The 18,675-nt window shown below is 39.4% G+C and overlaps 2 protein-coding genes across 2 annotated transcripts; both read right to left on the bottom strand.

Annotated features, from left to right (window-relative positions):
• Positions 1 to 5,256: 5,256 nt before the first annotated feature.
• Positions 5,257 to 6,541, bottom strand: LOC123981062. Its single transcript, XM_046065678.1, has 2 exons — positions 5,804 to 6,541; positions 5,257 to 5,663 (listed from the first exon to the last, which is right to left on the bottom strand). The coding sequence occupies exons 1-2, from the start codon at positions 6,500 to 6,502 to the stop codon at positions 5,400 to 5,402; spliced, it is 963 nt and encodes a 320-aa protein (XP_045921634.1). The 5' UTR covers positions 6,503 to 6,541; the 3' UTR covers positions 5,257 to 5,399.
• Positions 6,542 to 12,258: 5,717 nt separating this feature from the next.
• si:dkey-22i16.9 lies at positions 12,259 to 13,529 on the bottom strand. The gene is made up of 2 exons (XM_046065682.1): positions 12,806 to 13,529; positions 12,259 to 12,694 (listed from the first exon to the last, which is right to left on the bottom strand). Exons 1-2 carry the CDS (start codon positions 13,511 to 13,513, stop codon positions 12,515 to 12,517), a joined length of 888 nt encoding a protein of 295 aa, XP_045921638.1. The 5' UTR covers positions 13,514 to 13,529; the 3' UTR covers positions 12,259 to 12,514.
• Positions 13,530 to 18,675: the final 5,146 nt, after the last annotated feature.

Below are 18,675 nucleotides of genomic sequence, written 5' to 3'. Positions count from 1 at the left end.
TCAAGTGACCGGGGAGCCGGGAGTGTGGACATTACGTGCTTCAGATGTGGCCTGAGAGGACACAAAGCCAGAGAATGTCAACGCAAGCAGTGGTGCAGGCAGTGTAAGAGCAGCACACATCGGGACGCAACCTGCAGAAGGAAACAGAGGCGAGACGACGCGCGGAAGGTTTCTGAAGAGGTGAGCGGCAAGGAGTATGCATTCCGGATGAGCGACGGGGACGTGGATATCCAGCTGGGGCGCGGTGTCAAGGCAACAGGTCTGATGGTGGATACAGGAGCAACTTCACACATCATCACAGATATAGAAAAATTTAATAAGTTCGACGAGAGTTTCCAGGCCGAGACACACTGCGTGGAGTTGGCTGACGGCACAAGGTGCACAGGAATCGCTGAACGCAGAGGAGATGCGGAGGTTTGCTTGATCGACAGCAGAGGCCGACGTCACAACACAACGCTGAAACAGGCGTTGTACATCCCCTCCTACCCGCAGGACATCTTTTCTGTAGAAGCAGCCACTTCCAGCGGAGCCACCGTAATCTTCAAGCAAGGGGAAGATCTTCTACAACATAAAGACGGTACAAAATTCCACATTCATAAGTACAACAGACTTTACTACTTACACACAGCGGGTGATGAATGTGATGACCAAAGTAAGGGGTGTTATGATATGCAGACATGGCATGAGATCTTGGGACACTGTAATTATGATGATATTCAAAAGTTACAAGGTGTTGTTGATGGCATGATGATTAAGGGTAAAACAGATAAACCTGTCCTTCACTGCGAAGTATGCACTCAAGGAAAGTTTATCCAAACCAGGAACAGAGAGCCTGATGTAAGAGCCAAAGCAGCTCTAGAGTTGGTGCACACAGATATAGCGGGACCTATAGACCCAGAGTCCAGAGATGGGTATAGGTTTGCGTTAGCATTCACTGATGATTATTCCAGTGCAGTGTTTGTCTACTTTCTGAAACATAAGAGTGACACAGTGCAAGCAACAGAGAAGTTTCTTGCTGACATAGCCCCATACGGGAAGGTAAAATGCATCAGATCTGACAATGGTACAGAGTTCATGGGGGAAAGTTACCAGGCATTACTCAACAAAAATGGGATAAGACATGAGACCTCAGCACCGTATTCACCACACCAAAATGGCACTGCTGAGCGAAATTGGTGCACCCTATTTTATAAGGCGAGGTGTATGCTGATAGAGAGTGAGTTACCAAAGGAGTTATGGACCCATGCAGTACAAACCGCAGCTGTAGTGAGGAACAGATGCTTTAACAAGCGCACAGAACAGACACCTTACTTTGTGCTGACAGGAAAACAGCCTAACCTTTCCAGGATGCAAAAGTTTGTGTCAGTGTGTTTTGCCTATAAACAGGACAAGAGAAAACTGGACTCAAGGTGTGAGACGGGAATTTTTGTCGGGTATGACAAAAATAGCCCAGCCTACATGGTCTACTATCCTGACAGTGGAAAAGTTCAGAAATACAGACTGGTGAAGTTTGTGACCAAAACAGTTTTGGATCGGCAGACACAAACTGTTTTCACTCCTGATGATGACGATTTTGAGGTCCAGAATAGGGCAAACAAGATCAGGCAAGTCCGGGAAGTACTCAGGTTCCAGTGACTATGCCTGAGGAAAACAGCCAAACGCAGCCAGATGAGGCCAGAGATGGACCTAAAAGATACCCTCCTAGAGTGAGGAAGAAACCAAGTTATCTCTCCGAATATGTATCGGGTGAGGAGAGTGACGATCAGGTACTGACTAACATAGACTATTGTTAGAGGTTAATGAGTAATATACCCCTAACATACAAAGAAAATTACACGTTTAGTCTAACCAGCTTACCTAAGGGAAAGGAAGCAGTGGGGGGTAGATGGGTGTATGCAGTTAAAAACAATGTTGATGGATCTGACAAATACAAGGCGCGATATGTGGCCAAAGGATATAGTCAAAAGATGGGTGTAGACTATGAGGAGACTTTTTCTCCTACTGCTAACATGACGAGTATCAGACTGTTAATGCAGAAAGCAGCAGAGGAAAACCTGATTTTACATCAGATGGATGTCAAGACTGCCTACCTCCATGCACCAATAGACTGTGAGATTTACATGCAGCAACCAGAGGGTTATGAGGTGAAATCTAACACAAATGAGAAGTTGGTGTTTAGGCTGGAAAAGTCACTATATGGACTAAAACAGTTGGGGAGAAATTGGAACAAGATGTTGCACGAATATCTAAGTGAAAATGACTTTGTGCAAAACCCTTCTGATCATTGTGTTTACAAACAACAAAACTTAACTATACTGATATGGCAGAGAAGATGACTGATGTCAAGAAATACAGAGAGGCAGTTGGCAGCCTACTTTATCTGACTACATGTACAAGACCAGATCTGAATTTTGTAGTAAGTAAGCTGCCACAGTACTTTACTGAGCCAACAGAAGAGCAATGGACTACTGTGAAACATGTACTGAGATATCTGAAAGGCACAACTGGAAAAGAGTTGATTTACAGGAAATGTGATAATGAGAAACTGAGATTACATGTGTACAGTGATGCAGATTGGGCTGCTGATGTAACTGACAGACGAAGTACAACGGGTTATTGTGTAAGCCTAAATGAGAATGGTCCTTTGATCTCATGGAAAACCAAAAAGCAGCCCACTGTTGCATTATCCACCTGTGAGGCAGCGTATATGGCGTTAGCCGCGGCCACACAAGAGTGTATGGACCTAGTACAGCTATTAGAGGGCATTGACGGACATGACTACGCACCACCTAAGGTTTATGAGGACAACCAAGGTGCATATATCTGGAAAATCAGGCATTTTACTTGAGGTTTCCTTTTTTTGGTTTCCTCCTTACTATGCTGGCAACCTTCCCTCAATTCTGATTCAACGCAAACAAATAAAAGAAAACACAGGGCTCCCTGTTTTTGGTCTTCAAGAAATGCTGATGAATAACAGAGTGCACATTCCACACTGCCAGGCACGTTCAGGAGGACTCACCCAAGAGGTTAAATCAGGACACGCTACAGCTCTACTGTACATGTCTGAAGGGGAGGGGGGTTGGTGCAAGTGCAAGGGAAAAGTTATCAGCTCACCCATCAAGTTGTTGAACAGCCTACTCTAAGGTCAGGTATTCATAGTGTTGCAAAGAAGATGTTGCATATTTTTACTTATTGTTTTGTAATCGCTAAGATGTTGCTATTGCTGTAAATAATTAGCCTATATTTATTTAGGCTATATAAAATGATTAGGCTATATATTTCTTATATTGTTGATTTTATTTAAATATTACACAGTCACAGCTGTCATATTTAGGCATAGGCATGTCAAAGTTTGTTTTGCAAGTGTCCCCCTATGAAAGTCAGACTGAACGCATCTGGAAACAGAACTATGTTGGTTCAAACCACTGTGGTACCAACAAAGTAGCCTACGACAGTTTTGGGAAACAGTCATTTGTTCAGATGTTAATTAGTTTAAGGATGCATGGTACCATGATAATTCAATGCTAGTTTCCGTGGTTGCACTGGAAACGCACCCCTTTCCAAGAAATTAGCTAATTAGCCTACTTTTGACAAATGGCTATAGTAGGCTACAGAGAGAAAAAAGCTAAATTTGTGCACAGAAGTTGACACGATAATTTAATGCATTTCCTAATAATGTTGGTGTTACTTACACTAGGCGTAGGCAACTTCTCTTTCAGATTTTAGTGGGGAATAGTGTCCTTTTTACTAAACTAGGCCTACATTTATTTTACAGCTTTACAGATGAAAACGTACGATCAATTTATAAAATACGACGCATGCACACATATCACAGTACCAGACAGTAGCCTAGCCTCGCCTAGGCCTATAAAAAATAATTAAAATTAGCTTCATCTCGACAAATTGTAATATTAAAATGCTACTTGGGTGTTCATTTATCAGTTAGGTTATTATTATATTGCAACAATACCACACATTTAGGCTAATGCGCGACTCTTCCTTTAAATTAATGTTGAGCCCGTTCTCTTCTCAGGGCGTCATATACCGACGATGTGAGAAACAGTGACAAAGCGTAGTTATTTGAGGGCGTTTTGTCTGGACGTTGAAGGGTGCGTTTAGGTAAACTCCTTATGCTTTGTCACGCTCTCTGAAAGCGTCAGTTACGAGGCATTGAGATGAGAATGTGGGTATTTGTGTAAAAAATAAATAGGCCTATAGAATCAGTGCGAAGTAAATTTAAAAATGCATTTCAGATGTAATAATCCTTTTCCAATTAAGAGTTGAAGCAGAGTTGGGTTAATTAGCAGGTGATGAAATTTATAAATATTAAAAATATAGATTTTGAATTACACTGTAAATAGTGTTACCAACATTTATTTAATTTGTTTAAATTTGTTGTTTAAATTATGTTTTAGGCTACTATTTCCTTGCAGTTACTTGTGTTGCAGATTTTTAATTCCAGCAGTTTATGTTTATCGTTATAATTTTTGAGAATTTACTTAATTAGTTGTTCTGCAAACAGGGCAGGGGGTGAGACATCGCCTCCCCCCACACAACATATGAAATCATGAACAAACATTTTAAAAGTCAGAATCGTCTTTATTGGCAAAGAGGATTAAAGGGCATAAGACAAAACAAGAACAATGCTAAACAAAGCAAACATAGGTAGGCCAATATTTAGAAACAACAGTGTAATACTGCAAAGAACGTTACTGAAGGCAAGTTTATTTATAGGCTATAGCACATTTCATACCAGGTGCAGACTTAAGGTGGCTCGTCTATTGCAGGTGCATAGAATGCGTGTATTGTGGAGAAAGCTGTTTTTCCTATAAAACAAATAAAGCTAAAGAATTTCAGACTGAAGAAAGTGAAACAGGGTCCGAGGTGGAAACCAGAAAAGGGCATATTATTTTACACATTATAGGCCATAAGTCAATTAAATCAGTGAAAACCAAAACAGTTGATAACAAAACATTATGGACATTCTCATTTAGGCCTATTCAAATGGCCACTCTGTTTTTATAGTTAGGGGAAATATTTTAATGATGACAATAATTGATGAGGATGAGTGGTTATTTATTTGGCCAATTCATTCGTACATTAACGGTTTTAAATATTATTCTCTTTTGATTTATTATTAATGAATTATGTTTAAATATGCTATGTAATTAAAGGTGTGTGCTAACATTTGTGGATAGCATGGCCTGGGGCAGTTTTAAATGTGATCGCAGAGAACAAACACTGTGGGATTTTTGCTAACACAGTCGTATGCACAGTTTGAGAACAGTTATATGACCTTGAAGGCCACTGTGCTTATAATAAATACTGCAGTTCAATGTAGGAAAGAAGTGAAATAAGATCATTCATATGTTTCACCAGTCGCATCAATTTAAATCAATTTAAATCTCAACAAGCATTTCGTTCAGCCCTGGGTCTTCATCAGCAGGGTTAATAGGCCTATTTAAATGTGGCCTTGAAGCCCCCCCGTTAACTTCAGAACCCACATGGACCCTCTCATTTAAAAGTCTCATCTTTACATCTGCCGCAGATTTCAGCCACGAATTTAGCAGCCACGCTGCTAAAGGTGCAACAATCAGACACACCACAGCTGCTGTTATAGCGACAACGGTCCAAGTTCCCATCTCACGGGGCCGCGGTGTCGGCTACAGAGGGGACAAGACAAAAAGAAACAGAGGAATTCAGACCCAGTGGGACACTGACACAGACATTTTGATTACAAATGATACAGGCCTAAAGCATGGCAGCTTTTTTTTTTTATAGAAAGGGGGCGTAGGATACTTACAGGCGGTGGTTTGGAGGTGGTCTGATCCGGGTTCTTCTTATTGACCCTCATCCTCACAGCAACAGGCTTTCTCTTCCCATCTTTATCTTGGGCGTGACAGAGGAAATCACCTTGGTCGTCAAACTTAACCCGATCGAAAGTCAGCGAAGTGTTCCCCTTCATGTAATCTGGTGACACAGAAACTCTTCTCTCAAATTCAGTCCCATATCGGACCTCTCCGGAAGAGGTGTCCAGCTCAGCCACAAGCTCTCTGTTTCTTTCCCATCTTACACGCTTCGCAGGTTCCCCTGCAGTAAATGAATGGCAGGGAAGCGTGACTGTGTCTCCCTCTGGTACAGAGACATCGTCAAAGGGGATAACCTCCAGCTCGATTAAAGTATCGCGGCTGCCGCAGGTCAACTCATACAATCCGTTATCGTTGTAGTTTACGCAGGTTAAGACAATACTAGACGCGGAATGTTGTTTAACTCGGCCTTTGTAGTCTTCTTGTGGCATCCAAACACCGTCGACAAGTGTCGCCACAGTCCGGGTGCTGTCATCTTTCAGCCGATGAATAACTTGGAATCGCTCGCCGTCGCTGCATTTTTCATTCGCGGACAAATGAACCGAGTCTCCCAATTTTGAACAGATAAGTTCTCCCAAAACGCGATTGGCTGTAAAAATTAGAATAACTGCAAAGAGCATCCATGCCGGTGCCATTATTCTACCGGGATTGCTCCAGGCAGCTCTGTGGTCTGACTGCGATGACAGAGCAGTGAGTGAGTTAACCCTACTCCACACATTCACACATGGCCAGTGCAGACTTCACGTGGGCTGCGGCCAGTGGCGGTCAAATGGTGTCATCTGCTGGTCTCTCCCAACACCCGTCCCATTGATTTAGTTTGACTTTTAAAGACACAGACACCAACTCATGTATTTTGTCACACTTCTGAAGCACAAATCTACTGAGAGGTTACTCAGCTGCTAGGCCCCTTTATTCTGGCTCCGAGATTAATATGTTTTAGGATTTATTTTGATATATTATTTATTACATTTAAGTCTTCTAACATTACATGTTAGAAGAGATCAAACTTTCTTCAAAAAATCAGTCCCCCAACTTTATGGAAGTGAAGCCAAGCATTAAATTGACTGTACTCACCAACAATGAAGGCTGTGTATCCTCCTCTGACTTGACTCTTGTGTCACTTTGTTACAGCCCAAGTAATCCAAACATGAAAGAAAGAGAGCAAGACACGTCCATGCACTTTTCGTCTCTGTCACTTTTCAAAACAGCACAACATCCTGAGGTCTACATCGACCTCCAGTGGGTAACTGAAAGCACAGCAGCTCTCCAGGATAAACAAAATATTCCTGAGTGTTTGCCAAGTGAAATGTCTCGTATCAGCCTGGAAGAGAGATGCCCTGTCTCTGAGGTATTTGTGCTGAAGATTGGGATCTTCCCTTCCTATTTCTGTAAACGTGAACCCAGTTTGTATTGAGTCTCCACTCCACTGTTAAAGTCCTCACATCGAGTGAAGGTCTCCTGAGGCACAGCAGGATGACGCCCTGGCCGAGTGGTACTTGAATGGCTGATGTGAGCCCATGGCTTCAGGCAATCCTGGGAAAACAAAATGTACATGTTGGTTAGAAGCAGAAAGGCTGGACACCATAAGTACTCAGTGACGCTTACACATTAATGCATCACAATTTATACTTCAGTGATACAATTTAGTCTATATGATTCTGACCAGGGCCATCTGCATATTGAGTAGCGTACTATTACTATAGGCTATATTTGAATGCTAATAATTATATAAGTTATACACTTTTACTCAGTTGGGGTACCAAGAGGAAGTATCCAGAGCCTCAAAATACTGTTACACGTAAAAAACCTGCACTGAAAATGTTACTTAAGTAAAATCAGGAGAATGTACTTAAAATAGGCTATTAAAAGTTAAAACAAAAAAAGTAAAAGCAGCCTACTGCAGAAAAATGTAATCTGTGATTGTTATACAATTATGTTTTATATATTTAGATTATTACTCATGCATTAATGTAAAATTTTACTTTTGTTGTTTAGGTGGAGCTCATTCTGAACTATTTTGTATCAGACTGCAATGTCTGATTATTTTCATTATGGATTACTCAGTTGATTATTTCGATTGATTGTTTGGTTTGTAAAAAAAAAAAAAAGTAATGTCAACTAATCGTTTCAGCTGTACTTGTGTAAACTGTTGTGTAGTTACAACTCTTCATATTTTATGTATGTAATCTTAAATTGTAAAGTAAAGCTGCCAGATAAATGTAGGGAAGTAAAAAGTACAACATTCCCTCTGAATTGTAGGAGTGGAAGTAGAAAGTGGCATGAAAAGAAAATACTTAAGTAGACCTTATATGTAGCCTACCTCATATGAAGTACTTAGTTACTGTCCAGAACTGCGTAGGCCTATATATAAAACTTTTATATAAAACTAAACAAGAATCGTGTGAAAACAAAAATATGCAGGACCTCTTTCTTCCTTGGATAACGCCTAGCGTTGGTCTATCTGACAGGCGGAAGAGATCCGTTTCCAGTGAAAAATGTAAACACAGACGTCCTAGTTTCTTGTTCCTCTTTATCACTGTAGCGCTTTGTAACATTGTTTTGAAAAGTACCTTCACTCAAAATAATAGGCCACGTAATTCTAAGTTTGCCTCCTCCCCCTTCAACAAAATATGGAAACATATAACATCAGTAAATCAGCTGTGTTGGAAATCAACAAATTGAAAATGAAGCGTACATTTGCAAGATGAAAGCCATTCCTAAAACAAATAAACCAACACCTGCTTGATTAGGGTAATATTTCCTGGGGTGCACAAAAACTTCTTTTGGAAAATAAATAGACACACGGATATCTCAGGGAGTTGTCTAACAGAAGTCAGAATCTGTTGAAATGAAAATGAATTTACCCGTTAAGTCCAGAACAGAATAATAATTTCAGCTTCCCAGACGTCGTGAGACGAACAGGATTAAAACGACCTACCCAGACAGAAAACAAACTTTTTCGTTTTGTATTGAAGCCTTTCTCTGCAAATCATGTGTCCTACTCCTCCCACATAGAGCAGCTTTCTCTTCCTGTTTCCTCAGTCGTCCCAGTAGGCTATTTTAGGTTGTTTGTTTTGGGTCAACCAGAACAAAGTGTATAGCGTAGGCATGATGGCTGCAAATGCAGTTACAGCTTCGAAGATCTTAACAAACATCTGCTTGGACGTATAGACTATTATATGAAGTGAAACATGCGATTCTTTCATTATACTTTTTTATTTTTTTATTATGTTAATTCATCAAAACATTTGACTCAGCAGTACACCGCAGTCAGTTTGCAGGAGCTTTTGTATGTGCAGATGTGCGCAGGTGTGCTTGGTTACCAGCATTCAATGAGATCATCATCATTTTATGTTTATTTGTAGCTGCGCTGTCATTTAGTCTGACATTCAGTAAATGGAAATAATCAGTGAATGATTACTGAGATTCTCACGCTGGCAAACAATTTTCAGGTGATGCAAACTTGTCAATGAACCAATATCCACTGAGAAAAGGTAAAAGGCCTAAGTTCAAACGGTTAGTATTTTCCGTAAGTAATATTATTCACAGCATACTATGACAACGTTAAGGATAGCCTTAGCACTGGCGCTCCCTAGTGGCACGAGGGGGGGGGAGTCTGAAGTCAGACAGCAATATTAGGGTGTATGTTAGCAAAACTAAGGGGGGAGAGGGGCACTTTTTTCCCAAGCTTTGTCTGGGGGGGAGACTTTGAAACCCCTGCTCTAAAACATTTGTTTATTTTATGTGCTAGAAAGGGCTACAAGTGTCTTTCTTTATGCAACCCTGTACTGTATAATGACAATAAAGGTGAACCCTTGAACCCATCATTTCAGATGATGTTCACATTGATTCTACATTTGGTGATACCAAACCTCCTAAAGTCATGGTAGGGGATTAGGCTATAGTTGTGTAGTGGATCATGTTTATTTAGGGATTCTTCCACAGTAAGTGCTAGTAAAAGCTCCTCAAGGAGTAGGCTAAGCTAAAAATTACTCCCTTGGGCTCTAAAAGGCTGTCTGCGACTGCCAAGTGAGTCAAGCATGAGAGAGAGTAGTCTAATTCAGAGGTTGTACTGTAAGACCATGTGCAAGTATACACATCTGGTTTGAAGCCAGTGCAAAAAAGCAGATTCTGAAACAGTTATATTCAGAGGATGTGGTGTGTAAATGGGGCTGGTGGATTGTTGGGTTGATAGGAGAGAGAAAAGCTAAAAAGTCTCTTCCTGTCTGTCTTTGTTTCTCTGGGGTTAGGCTACATAGACCTAATGAATACAGTGAGGACTAGGCCAGTTTCACATGTAAAGTCCCTCACTTTTACTTTAATAGCCTAGGTAAAGCTTAAGTATGCTGCTGAGACTTGTGTATTTGACTTAATAAGGATTTCTCATGATTTTTAGGCCTACTTGAGTATTTTCCATTGGTGTAAAGGTACGTTCTGCTTAAATAAAGGATCTGAAACCTGGGAAGCACTTTGGTCAACTAGGGTTGATTTTAAATGTGATACACAAATAAACTTGAACTTGACTACTTTCATGTCAGTGTTGGTGGGAACAAAAACAACATATCTCAGCGTGCGTATGTTGAAACTCTTCTCCCTTGATACACCCACTGCACAGAGGGGAACAGTCGGCAGGAGTATGACTCATGCACAGGGGTTATATGGTAACTCGCAGTTTGTCCAGGTCAGTCTGTGTGAACTTATCCGTGCAGGAATTTTTCAGTTTAATTAACTTTTTTAACATGATATTTACTGACATGCACTTTTTACTTTAACCAAATTTTGATTCCTCTGATGATTATTCACCAGCTGTAGACTTACCCCAATACATTTCAGAGGGAAATATTTTACTTACTCCACTTCTTTTACACAGTAGTTAAGTACTATTCAGATTTCACTTACAAAATAAGACTTTCTAAAATATAATGCATTGTTTAAATGAGATTCAACCTTATTATCATTATGAATAGCCTCCAAGAACAAATCCCATCCATTGTGTTTTAATTGCTTTTGTATTTCCCAAGGGGAAAGTTTGCACATTTTGTCCTTTATTTTTTTAATGACACAATATATTTGTCTTTATTTGATTTAATGGTTCTATATTTCCTTATATTTATTTATGTTGTCCTGGTCAGCCACCAGCCGACTGGTGCTGACCAGGACAGCCTGCTGGTGCTCCCGTTTACTTCCAGTCTTTTTGCTGAAAGCTCAACGGAGTCTCCGAGGTTTGTAACTAAATTTTCTACAAATACTGGGATGATACTCAGAAACCCTAATCGAAACCATTGTAAGCAAACACATTTTCGACAATTCTGCCTCTGAATAGAAGCCTAATCGTTGCCTCCCTGGGTTAGGGTTGGTTAGCCAATCAGATTAGGTGGCAGGACTCTCCGCAACGCATGTTCCCGTCAAATGAGAGTTGTAGAAACATGAGAAAACATGCGATAAACACACTGTCATAGCACTGTCATAGCACTGTCATAGCAGGAAGATGACTCAGCTAGAGTTAACTCTGGTTTGGAAGAAGCACGTCATGTCTGCTGTATTGAGCAATATTTAAAGTAGCCTAAAGAAAGTCAAGAAGTCGATACGTTCATTTTAAACGTTTCCTAATAATAGGCTAGTGGTTTGTCACAGATCACAGTGCAAAATAATTAAAAGTAGCCTAGCTTTACCTCGACCAACTGTCACATTTAATGCTGCTTAGGCTACGTGTTAATGTAGGCCCCAAGGGCTATCAGTAGCCTAATTATATTGCAATAGCCTACACATAATGGGCTAATGCACGACTCTACAATTTCCATGTCAAAGTATTTTCATAGAGTGGTGCTGCTACTTTTTATGTAAATGGTGTTGTATTTTTTCTCCCTTCATTCCTCCAGATTTAAGATTACATAACCATCCTGCCTCCTGCGTGCCAGTTTTCCTGTGACTCGATCTGCTGGCTGCCTGGGCGTCGACGTGACAGGCTGCTCTTTTCAGTACTAACATGTTTAAAAAAAAAAATCACATATAAAATGAGCATCCATTTAAAAATGTATTTCAGAGGTAATGACCATTTTCATTTAAAGAGGTGAAAAATTGTGTTTAGGGTGTCATTCAGATATATTGGGACATCAGGTAATTTGGGAGAGCATAAGACAATTTAACTTCTCACCCGTGAAAGAAAAGAAAAAAATTAAATTATTACATTTTCTTGCTGTTTAAAAACAACGTTACAGTCGTTAGGACTACCGGTGGCCAGGACTGAACGACCATCGTTGGTATCTTCACCTGAGGCCAGCAGGTAACATTAACAAAAACACTTAGATTACAACGAAATAACAGTGTAGCACAACTTTGTTTTAAATTAGGTTTTACAACCTTGCAGCTTTTTATTCCATTACCCGTTTAATTCATTTTTTTGTTAGTTGTTCTGTAAACAGGTGAGACCCTCGGCTCCTTCACTCCACCTCACAGAAGACACAAGAAATCGTGAACAAAAGATGATCACATTTCAAAATCCAGAATGTGCTTTTTTGGTAAAGAAGATACTCACACAGACTTCAGAAAAAAATGGCAACACAGCTAAACAAAGTAAACAAGTAGGAAAAAATACAGGAGGCACAACCAATAGGCTATTCATTGGTTGTAACACTTTAAAATGCAAATTAACTTTTTGCGTTCAGCAAACCAACAGGGCGAGGGTCCATCTCCACATCTTTTGCGGGTCTATTTGATCTGCAGTAGTTTAGCAACCAACGAAACCCAGCATCTAAAAGTATGCCTACAATCAAACACACCACTGCGAGAATGGCAATGGACCAATCTCCCATCTTGTTTTGTGTCAGCTACAGAGGGGACAAGACAAAAAGAAAACAGTGAAATAGTTAGACACCGCGACAGTGATAATAAGCCTAAAGCATGGGAGCTTTATTTTCAGAAAGGAGGCGTATACTCACAGATAAAGGCGGTGGTTTGGAGGTGGTCTGATCCAGGTTACACTTCTTAACCCTCATTCTCACAGCAACAGGCTTTCTCTTTCCATCTTTATCTTGGGCGTGGCAGACGAAATCTCCTTGGTCATCAGACTCAACCCGCTCAAAAGTCAGCGAGGTGTCCCCCTTTAAATGCCAATCAGGTGACACAGACACTCTTCTCTCAAATTTAGCCGCATATCTGATCTCCTCAGAGGAGGGGTCCAGCTCAATCACAAGCTCTCCGTCTTTTTCCCATCTTATAACCTTCGCAGATCCACCTGCAGTAAATGAATGGCAGGGAAGCGTGACTGTGTCTCCCTCTGTCACAGAAACGTCACAGGTTGTAATGACCTCCAGCTCGATGACCGTAACAACGCGGCTGCCGCAGGTGAACTCATAGAGTCCGTTGTCATTGTAGTTTACAGGAGTTAAGATGACGCTCAACTCTGAGTGGTGTTTTATCCTGCCGTTGTAACCACTTTCTGGCGTCCAAACCCCTCCAACAAGACTCGCCACAGTTAGAGTCATGTCATGTGTCATCAGTCTGAATTCCTCGCCATCTGTGCATTTCTCAATAGCGGTCAAATTAGCGGACTTTTCCGGATTTGCAGAGACTAATTTTCCTTTAACGCAAGTGCCAAAAAGAAAGAAAACGATTGCTAATACCGATAGCATCCAGGCTAATGCCATTGTTTGCCCTGAACGAGGAAAGCACAACATCTTCTGCTGAGGTTGACAGTGTATAGGCTATTTACGCTGTAGCGATTGGCCCCAGCCTCCTGCACCAGCCAATCACTGCACCCGGATGGAGCAGCGTTTCCCTAAATGGAATGCACATACTGACGTATTGACAGAAACCTCTTAGCGCGAGTGTCTAAATGTGTAAACGAAATAAAGCACTTTGTATGTCAGTATTGCACATGCACACAACGGAAAACAGGTTTATTACGTTCCTTTGCTTTCATAACTTATAAAAATGTAAAACCCATGGTTTATTAAATAATCGTGCTGTAGGCCTAATGGTAACGATAGAGGATGAATAGCACTATAGCAGGTAAGAGGGATAAATATGACTTTTTGATTTTAAGGTGAAATGATCCCTTCAAGGCAACAAGTGAACAACAATTGACTGCTGCCCCATTTTTATATCATTTGTAGCCTATACTTATGTACAGGCATATTTAAATACACATTTTCACAGAATTTCTTAAACGAACATGTGAGTGGTATGTAAAATAACATGTATTCTTTTTAAGTTTTTTAAACATTTTTGTTATTAATATTACTGAAATTTACCTGTGTACCTGTTATTTTCTACATCGTTGTTTATGCTGTGTTTAGTAAACACATATTCTTGTCCAAACCAAATAATAACAAATTAACAATGTTCCTGTTAAGTCTCTTAGACCCAAATTTAAATAAACTTGTTCCTGCACATCACTGGTCAAACGTGGATATCTGCTGGTCCTTTTTCAGTACGTACAGCCTGTTTCCAGAAACTAAATTACTTTGAATGATATAATATATCCAGGAACCAACTCATGCCTCTTCTCACATCTTGATAAATGCAACATTTTATTTTTTCTGAAATACTTGCTGGTGTTAACAAGCTTAAGTGCTGAGAATTCATGAAATTTACTCCTACTGACTTTCTCCAGGACCGATGATGCAATAATTATGAGAAGAAAAACAGGAAATAGGTTTTCTATTTCCTATGTGTAGGTATTATGCAAATTAGCGACAACAAGCATAAATGAGAAACCAGGACTTACTACCCCCTCCCTCCCTGAACCCCAGCTACAGCCCCAGACTGTATAGATATTTTCCCTGAAGCAGCGACTTCATACAGAATTGAGTTTTTTTTTTTTTTAGGTTTTTTTATAGGCCTTCTTGACATGACGGTTCAAATCATTTGATTTGACAAATCCCTTTGAATGAATTACTGTTTTTTCCAGCAATAGATTTTCTATTTCCTGTGTCAAATTGTGTTTTCTTACTTGTCCTATGCTTGAGCCTATTTCCATTTTATACTTCACACTTACATACAGCGCCGACATTTCACAGAGAAATCTTGTATTCTTACTCCACTCTATTCATTTAGCAGTAATTCATTGTTGGTTTCCTATTTGCACATAACATGACATAACACTAGCATGAAGCAATTCATTAACTAGCAGGAAAGTGCAATAATTAACAGTCGGCAATAAGGTATGGTGGGTGGTGATGCAGTTAACCCCTTGACGCCGATAGTCGCAAAATCGCATCATAGCTCCTCCTTGCAGACTGCAAGCCAAAATAGCACATGGATTCCCCCAATGCCTGTTGGTGCATATTTGATACGAACCTAGGAACCTTTTGCACGTCCTGGTTTCTCATTTATGCTTGTTGTCGCTAATTTGCATCATACCTACACATACCTGAATTTATATCTTTTCTATGTTCTACAGACAAATTAACGTTCTTCACTTAATTTAACATCAGCTTGAAAGCAAATGAAAACACAAATAAATTAAAAAAATTCAGGCGTTAAGGGGTTAAGGGACAGGCCAACCATCTGACCAGTCACAGGAACGCACATGTATTCTGTTGAATTCCAAGTGTTGTAATCCTAATTAACCATTACCAACAATTATCATCTATCTATATTATCTAGTTAAGAAAAACAAATGGGAGCAACAAATAGTAATGCATGAATTCATGATAATTTATGTAGGCTACCTTAAAGTGTTACCCATGACCCCCTCCCTCCCTGAACCCCAGCTACAGCCCCAGACTGTACAGATATGTTCCCTGAAGCAGCGACTTCATACAGAAGTGAGGGGTTTTTTAGGTTTTTGTATAGGCCTTCTTGACATAAGGGTTCAAATCATTTGATTTGACAAATCCCTTTGAATGAATTACTGTTTTTTCCAGCAATGTCTTTATTATTATTTTCAAATAACTTCTAACAACAAAGAAGCAAATGTGTTCTCATCCAGGATGAGGAAAAACATCAAAGGCAAATTGATTATTGACATTAAACTAAAGCCTTCCCTTACATGACAGAGAGTCGCTTTAATCCAATCACTTTGTTCCAAGAGAGTGAGGTAGGTCCTCAAAGATCTATGGCAGCAGTATTATTTCCGTGCATGATGTTTATCAGGATGTAAATGAGAATGAAAAACTAAAGTTCAAATGAAACGTATGTCCATTATACTCCCTGGAGCTTTTGATCCATTTGTTTTAAACGTAGATGGCATCATGGCTCTCACTAGTGGCCTATTTAAAATAAATTCTAGGAGACAGGGTTGCAGCTTCCGAGAGAAAGATGCAAATGAGCCCAGTCCTCCTTGGCTATTATCTTCAGTTTTTTTTTTTTTCAGAGTAAAGGTCCAGCATAGGTAGAAAGAGTACTAAAATATTGTACTTGAGTGAAAGTACTGTTAAATTGATGAATTTTTACTTAAGTACAAGTTAAGTTACTATTAATCTACTCAAGTAAAAGTTAAAAGTAGTAGTAGAGTAGACTGGACTGCGCTGTACACATTGAGGAGGACAGGAGCCTGCAAATTGGTGTTTACAGAAAACCCACACACACAGACCAATACCTACTCTTCGATTCACACCACCCACTGGAGCACAAGCTAGGGGTCATGAGAACACTGCACCACAGAGCGGAAAACATACCAACCAGCGTGGATTTTCAACAAACACAACATCCCTGTGTTTTTAAACCCAAGAACACACTAAGACAGATGCTGGTACACCCCAAAGACCGCACACCCAAACACAAGAAAAGCAATGTAGTGTATGCGGTCCAATGCAGTGAAGAATGCACAGACCTGTATATTGGGGAGACTAAACAACCACTACACAAACGCATGGCTCAACACAGAAGGGCCAACTCCTCAGGTCAAGACTCTGCAGTCTACTTACATTTGAAGGACAGAGGACACTCGTTTGAGGACTCAGGTAGTCTTAACGACTGTTGTTACAGCAACCAGGAACACTAACGAACCAGGAGTATCGACAATCCTGGCAAACGACCCCACTGAGGTTAAATAGCTGAGTTTCCCTGCCAGTCAGTCAGAACTGAAGAAGTCCTTTGGATGAGGGACGAAACGTCTTCCAGTATCTTCAACCAAATCCAGTTGCCCTTGACTTTAACCTTCGTTGGATAGTAGAGTAAAAGTTACTTAGCTACTTTTTTAACTGCCAAAACAACCCGAATAACTTATAGGCCTACTGATTTAATATCTTATTTATAAGCCTTATTTAATTAAATCGCAGTCTTTTGCAATTTGAAGAGGGCACAAAGCCAGATATTAGTTTGTTTGACAGATCCTTTGCAATGGCACAAGTATCTTTATATTTTCCATAGAGATAAATGGGTCAGTAATAAATACTTTTAAATTAAAAAGAAAAAAAAAGTTATAAATGATTTTTTTTAACCTTCATTAGAATGATAATTAGAAATATACTGTATGTTTTCATTTAAAATCATTTGATGATAGTAGTCATGTCTTATGGGAAAACAGTCAACATAGTCAAATTATAATGTTTACTTATTTCCATATTCTTACATATTCAAAAAGTATTGGATACCATTTACCTGAGAGACTGGCGCCAACCGAGAGACGCATCTGATGCTCTTCCTGCATCAAGTAGATGAAGATCTAGATTTGGATGTAGCCAACCAATTTATTTTATCATTATTTATGTTTTTATTACCGCATGTTGTTAAAACTGTTTGTATTTTCATATATATATGAACTGTTTTGTATTTATAATATTTTGGCAATAATTCCTTTATATATATATAACATCACAGAGTACGGTCTAGACCTGCTCTTTTATGAAAAGCGCTGTGAGATAACTGTTGTTGTGATTTGGCACTATATAAATAAAATTGAATTAAAATTGAAATTGAATATATTTTCATCATGTTGTATTATCTTAAGTTGTCTACGTTGTAATCCTTTTTCTTAATAAAACAATAACGTCAAATCCATTGACCCGGACACTATCAAAGTTAGCAAGAGCAAAGTTAACAAGTTGTAACGTTAACGTTACACATTTATTAACGTTACGTTATGTGACCTCACTGTACAGTAAAGTTACTGTAAGTCATGTTGCTTTATCGTTTGATTTAACGTTACAAACAGTCGTTATCTGATTTAACGATAGCTCGTTATCGTCAGCGCGCCTCTCCTGATGTTATCAGTTAACGTTAACGTTATTAAGGTGGCTTATACAGGTAAGTTAACGTTAAGGTTAGGCTCTGAATACAGCGTTTCGAGAACATAATTTGAAGACTGAAGCGGAATATTTCTACCCAGTTTATATTCAGGTGTAATAACAAATATATTGGTTAGGGGTCGTAATATGAATACATCTTGCAGTCTTTCAGCTTTAAGCTTACTAACTTCATATTAGACAAAGTAACGTAAATGCCATGTTGCTTAACGTTATACAATAAACAATCGTAACCAACGTTAATCACATTCTCGTTTGTGTAACAGTCTAGGTTACGATCATGGTAACGTTATCTAACTCCGCAGTGAACCTGACCCTCTAACATTTTATTAACATTAACGCTGTATGAAATGCCAGATTATTCAAAATGACTGTGTGTGTTACACTGTGTCTTCTGTTTAATTGGGAACAAAACTGCTGAGCTATTTACTATACTTAATATAACCAGGCATTATAATATTTGCCAAAGAAGACTTAGTACAACTAACATTAGTTTTCTTATTTATGATATTTTCCACCAGACACCATAAGAAGGCATATTTATAATTGAATCAGGTTAATTCATGAGCTGTGTTTCAAACACAGACACAATATAGATTATGTGTTATAAGTGTTTT

This window comes from Micropterus dolomieu, linkage group LG12 (assembly GCF_021292245.1).
Source record: "Micropterus dolomieu isolate WLL.071019.BEF.003 ecotype Adirondacks linkage group LG12, ASM2129224v1, whole genome shotgun sequence".
Taxonomy (NCBI): Eukaryota; Metazoa; Chordata; class Actinopteri; order Centrarchiformes; family Centrarchidae; genus Micropterus; species Micropterus dolomieu.
The sequence above is the reverse complement of the archived record's forward strand: the minus strand, read 5'-3'. Positions and strand labels throughout refer to the sequence as shown.

Excerpts from the sequence above, each read along its gene's own strand:
- si:dkey-22i16.9 (XM_046065682.1), bottom strand. The coding sequence starts at position 13,513 with ATGGCATTAGCCTGGATGCTATCGGTATTAGCAATCGTTTTCTTTCTT. Across the intron at positions 12,695-12,805 it reads CCAAACCACCGCCTTTATCT|CTGACACAAAACAAGATGGG; the intron begins GTGAGTATACGC and ends TCCCCTCTGTAG.
- LOC123981062 (XM_046065678.1), bottom strand. The coding sequence starts at position 6,502 with ATGGCACCGGCATGGATGCTCTTTGCAGTTATTCTAATTTTTACAGCC. Across the intron at positions 5,664-5,803 it reads CCACCTCCAAACCACCGCCT|CCGACACCGCGGCCCCGTGA; the intron begins GTAAGTATCCTA and ends TCCCCTCTGTAG.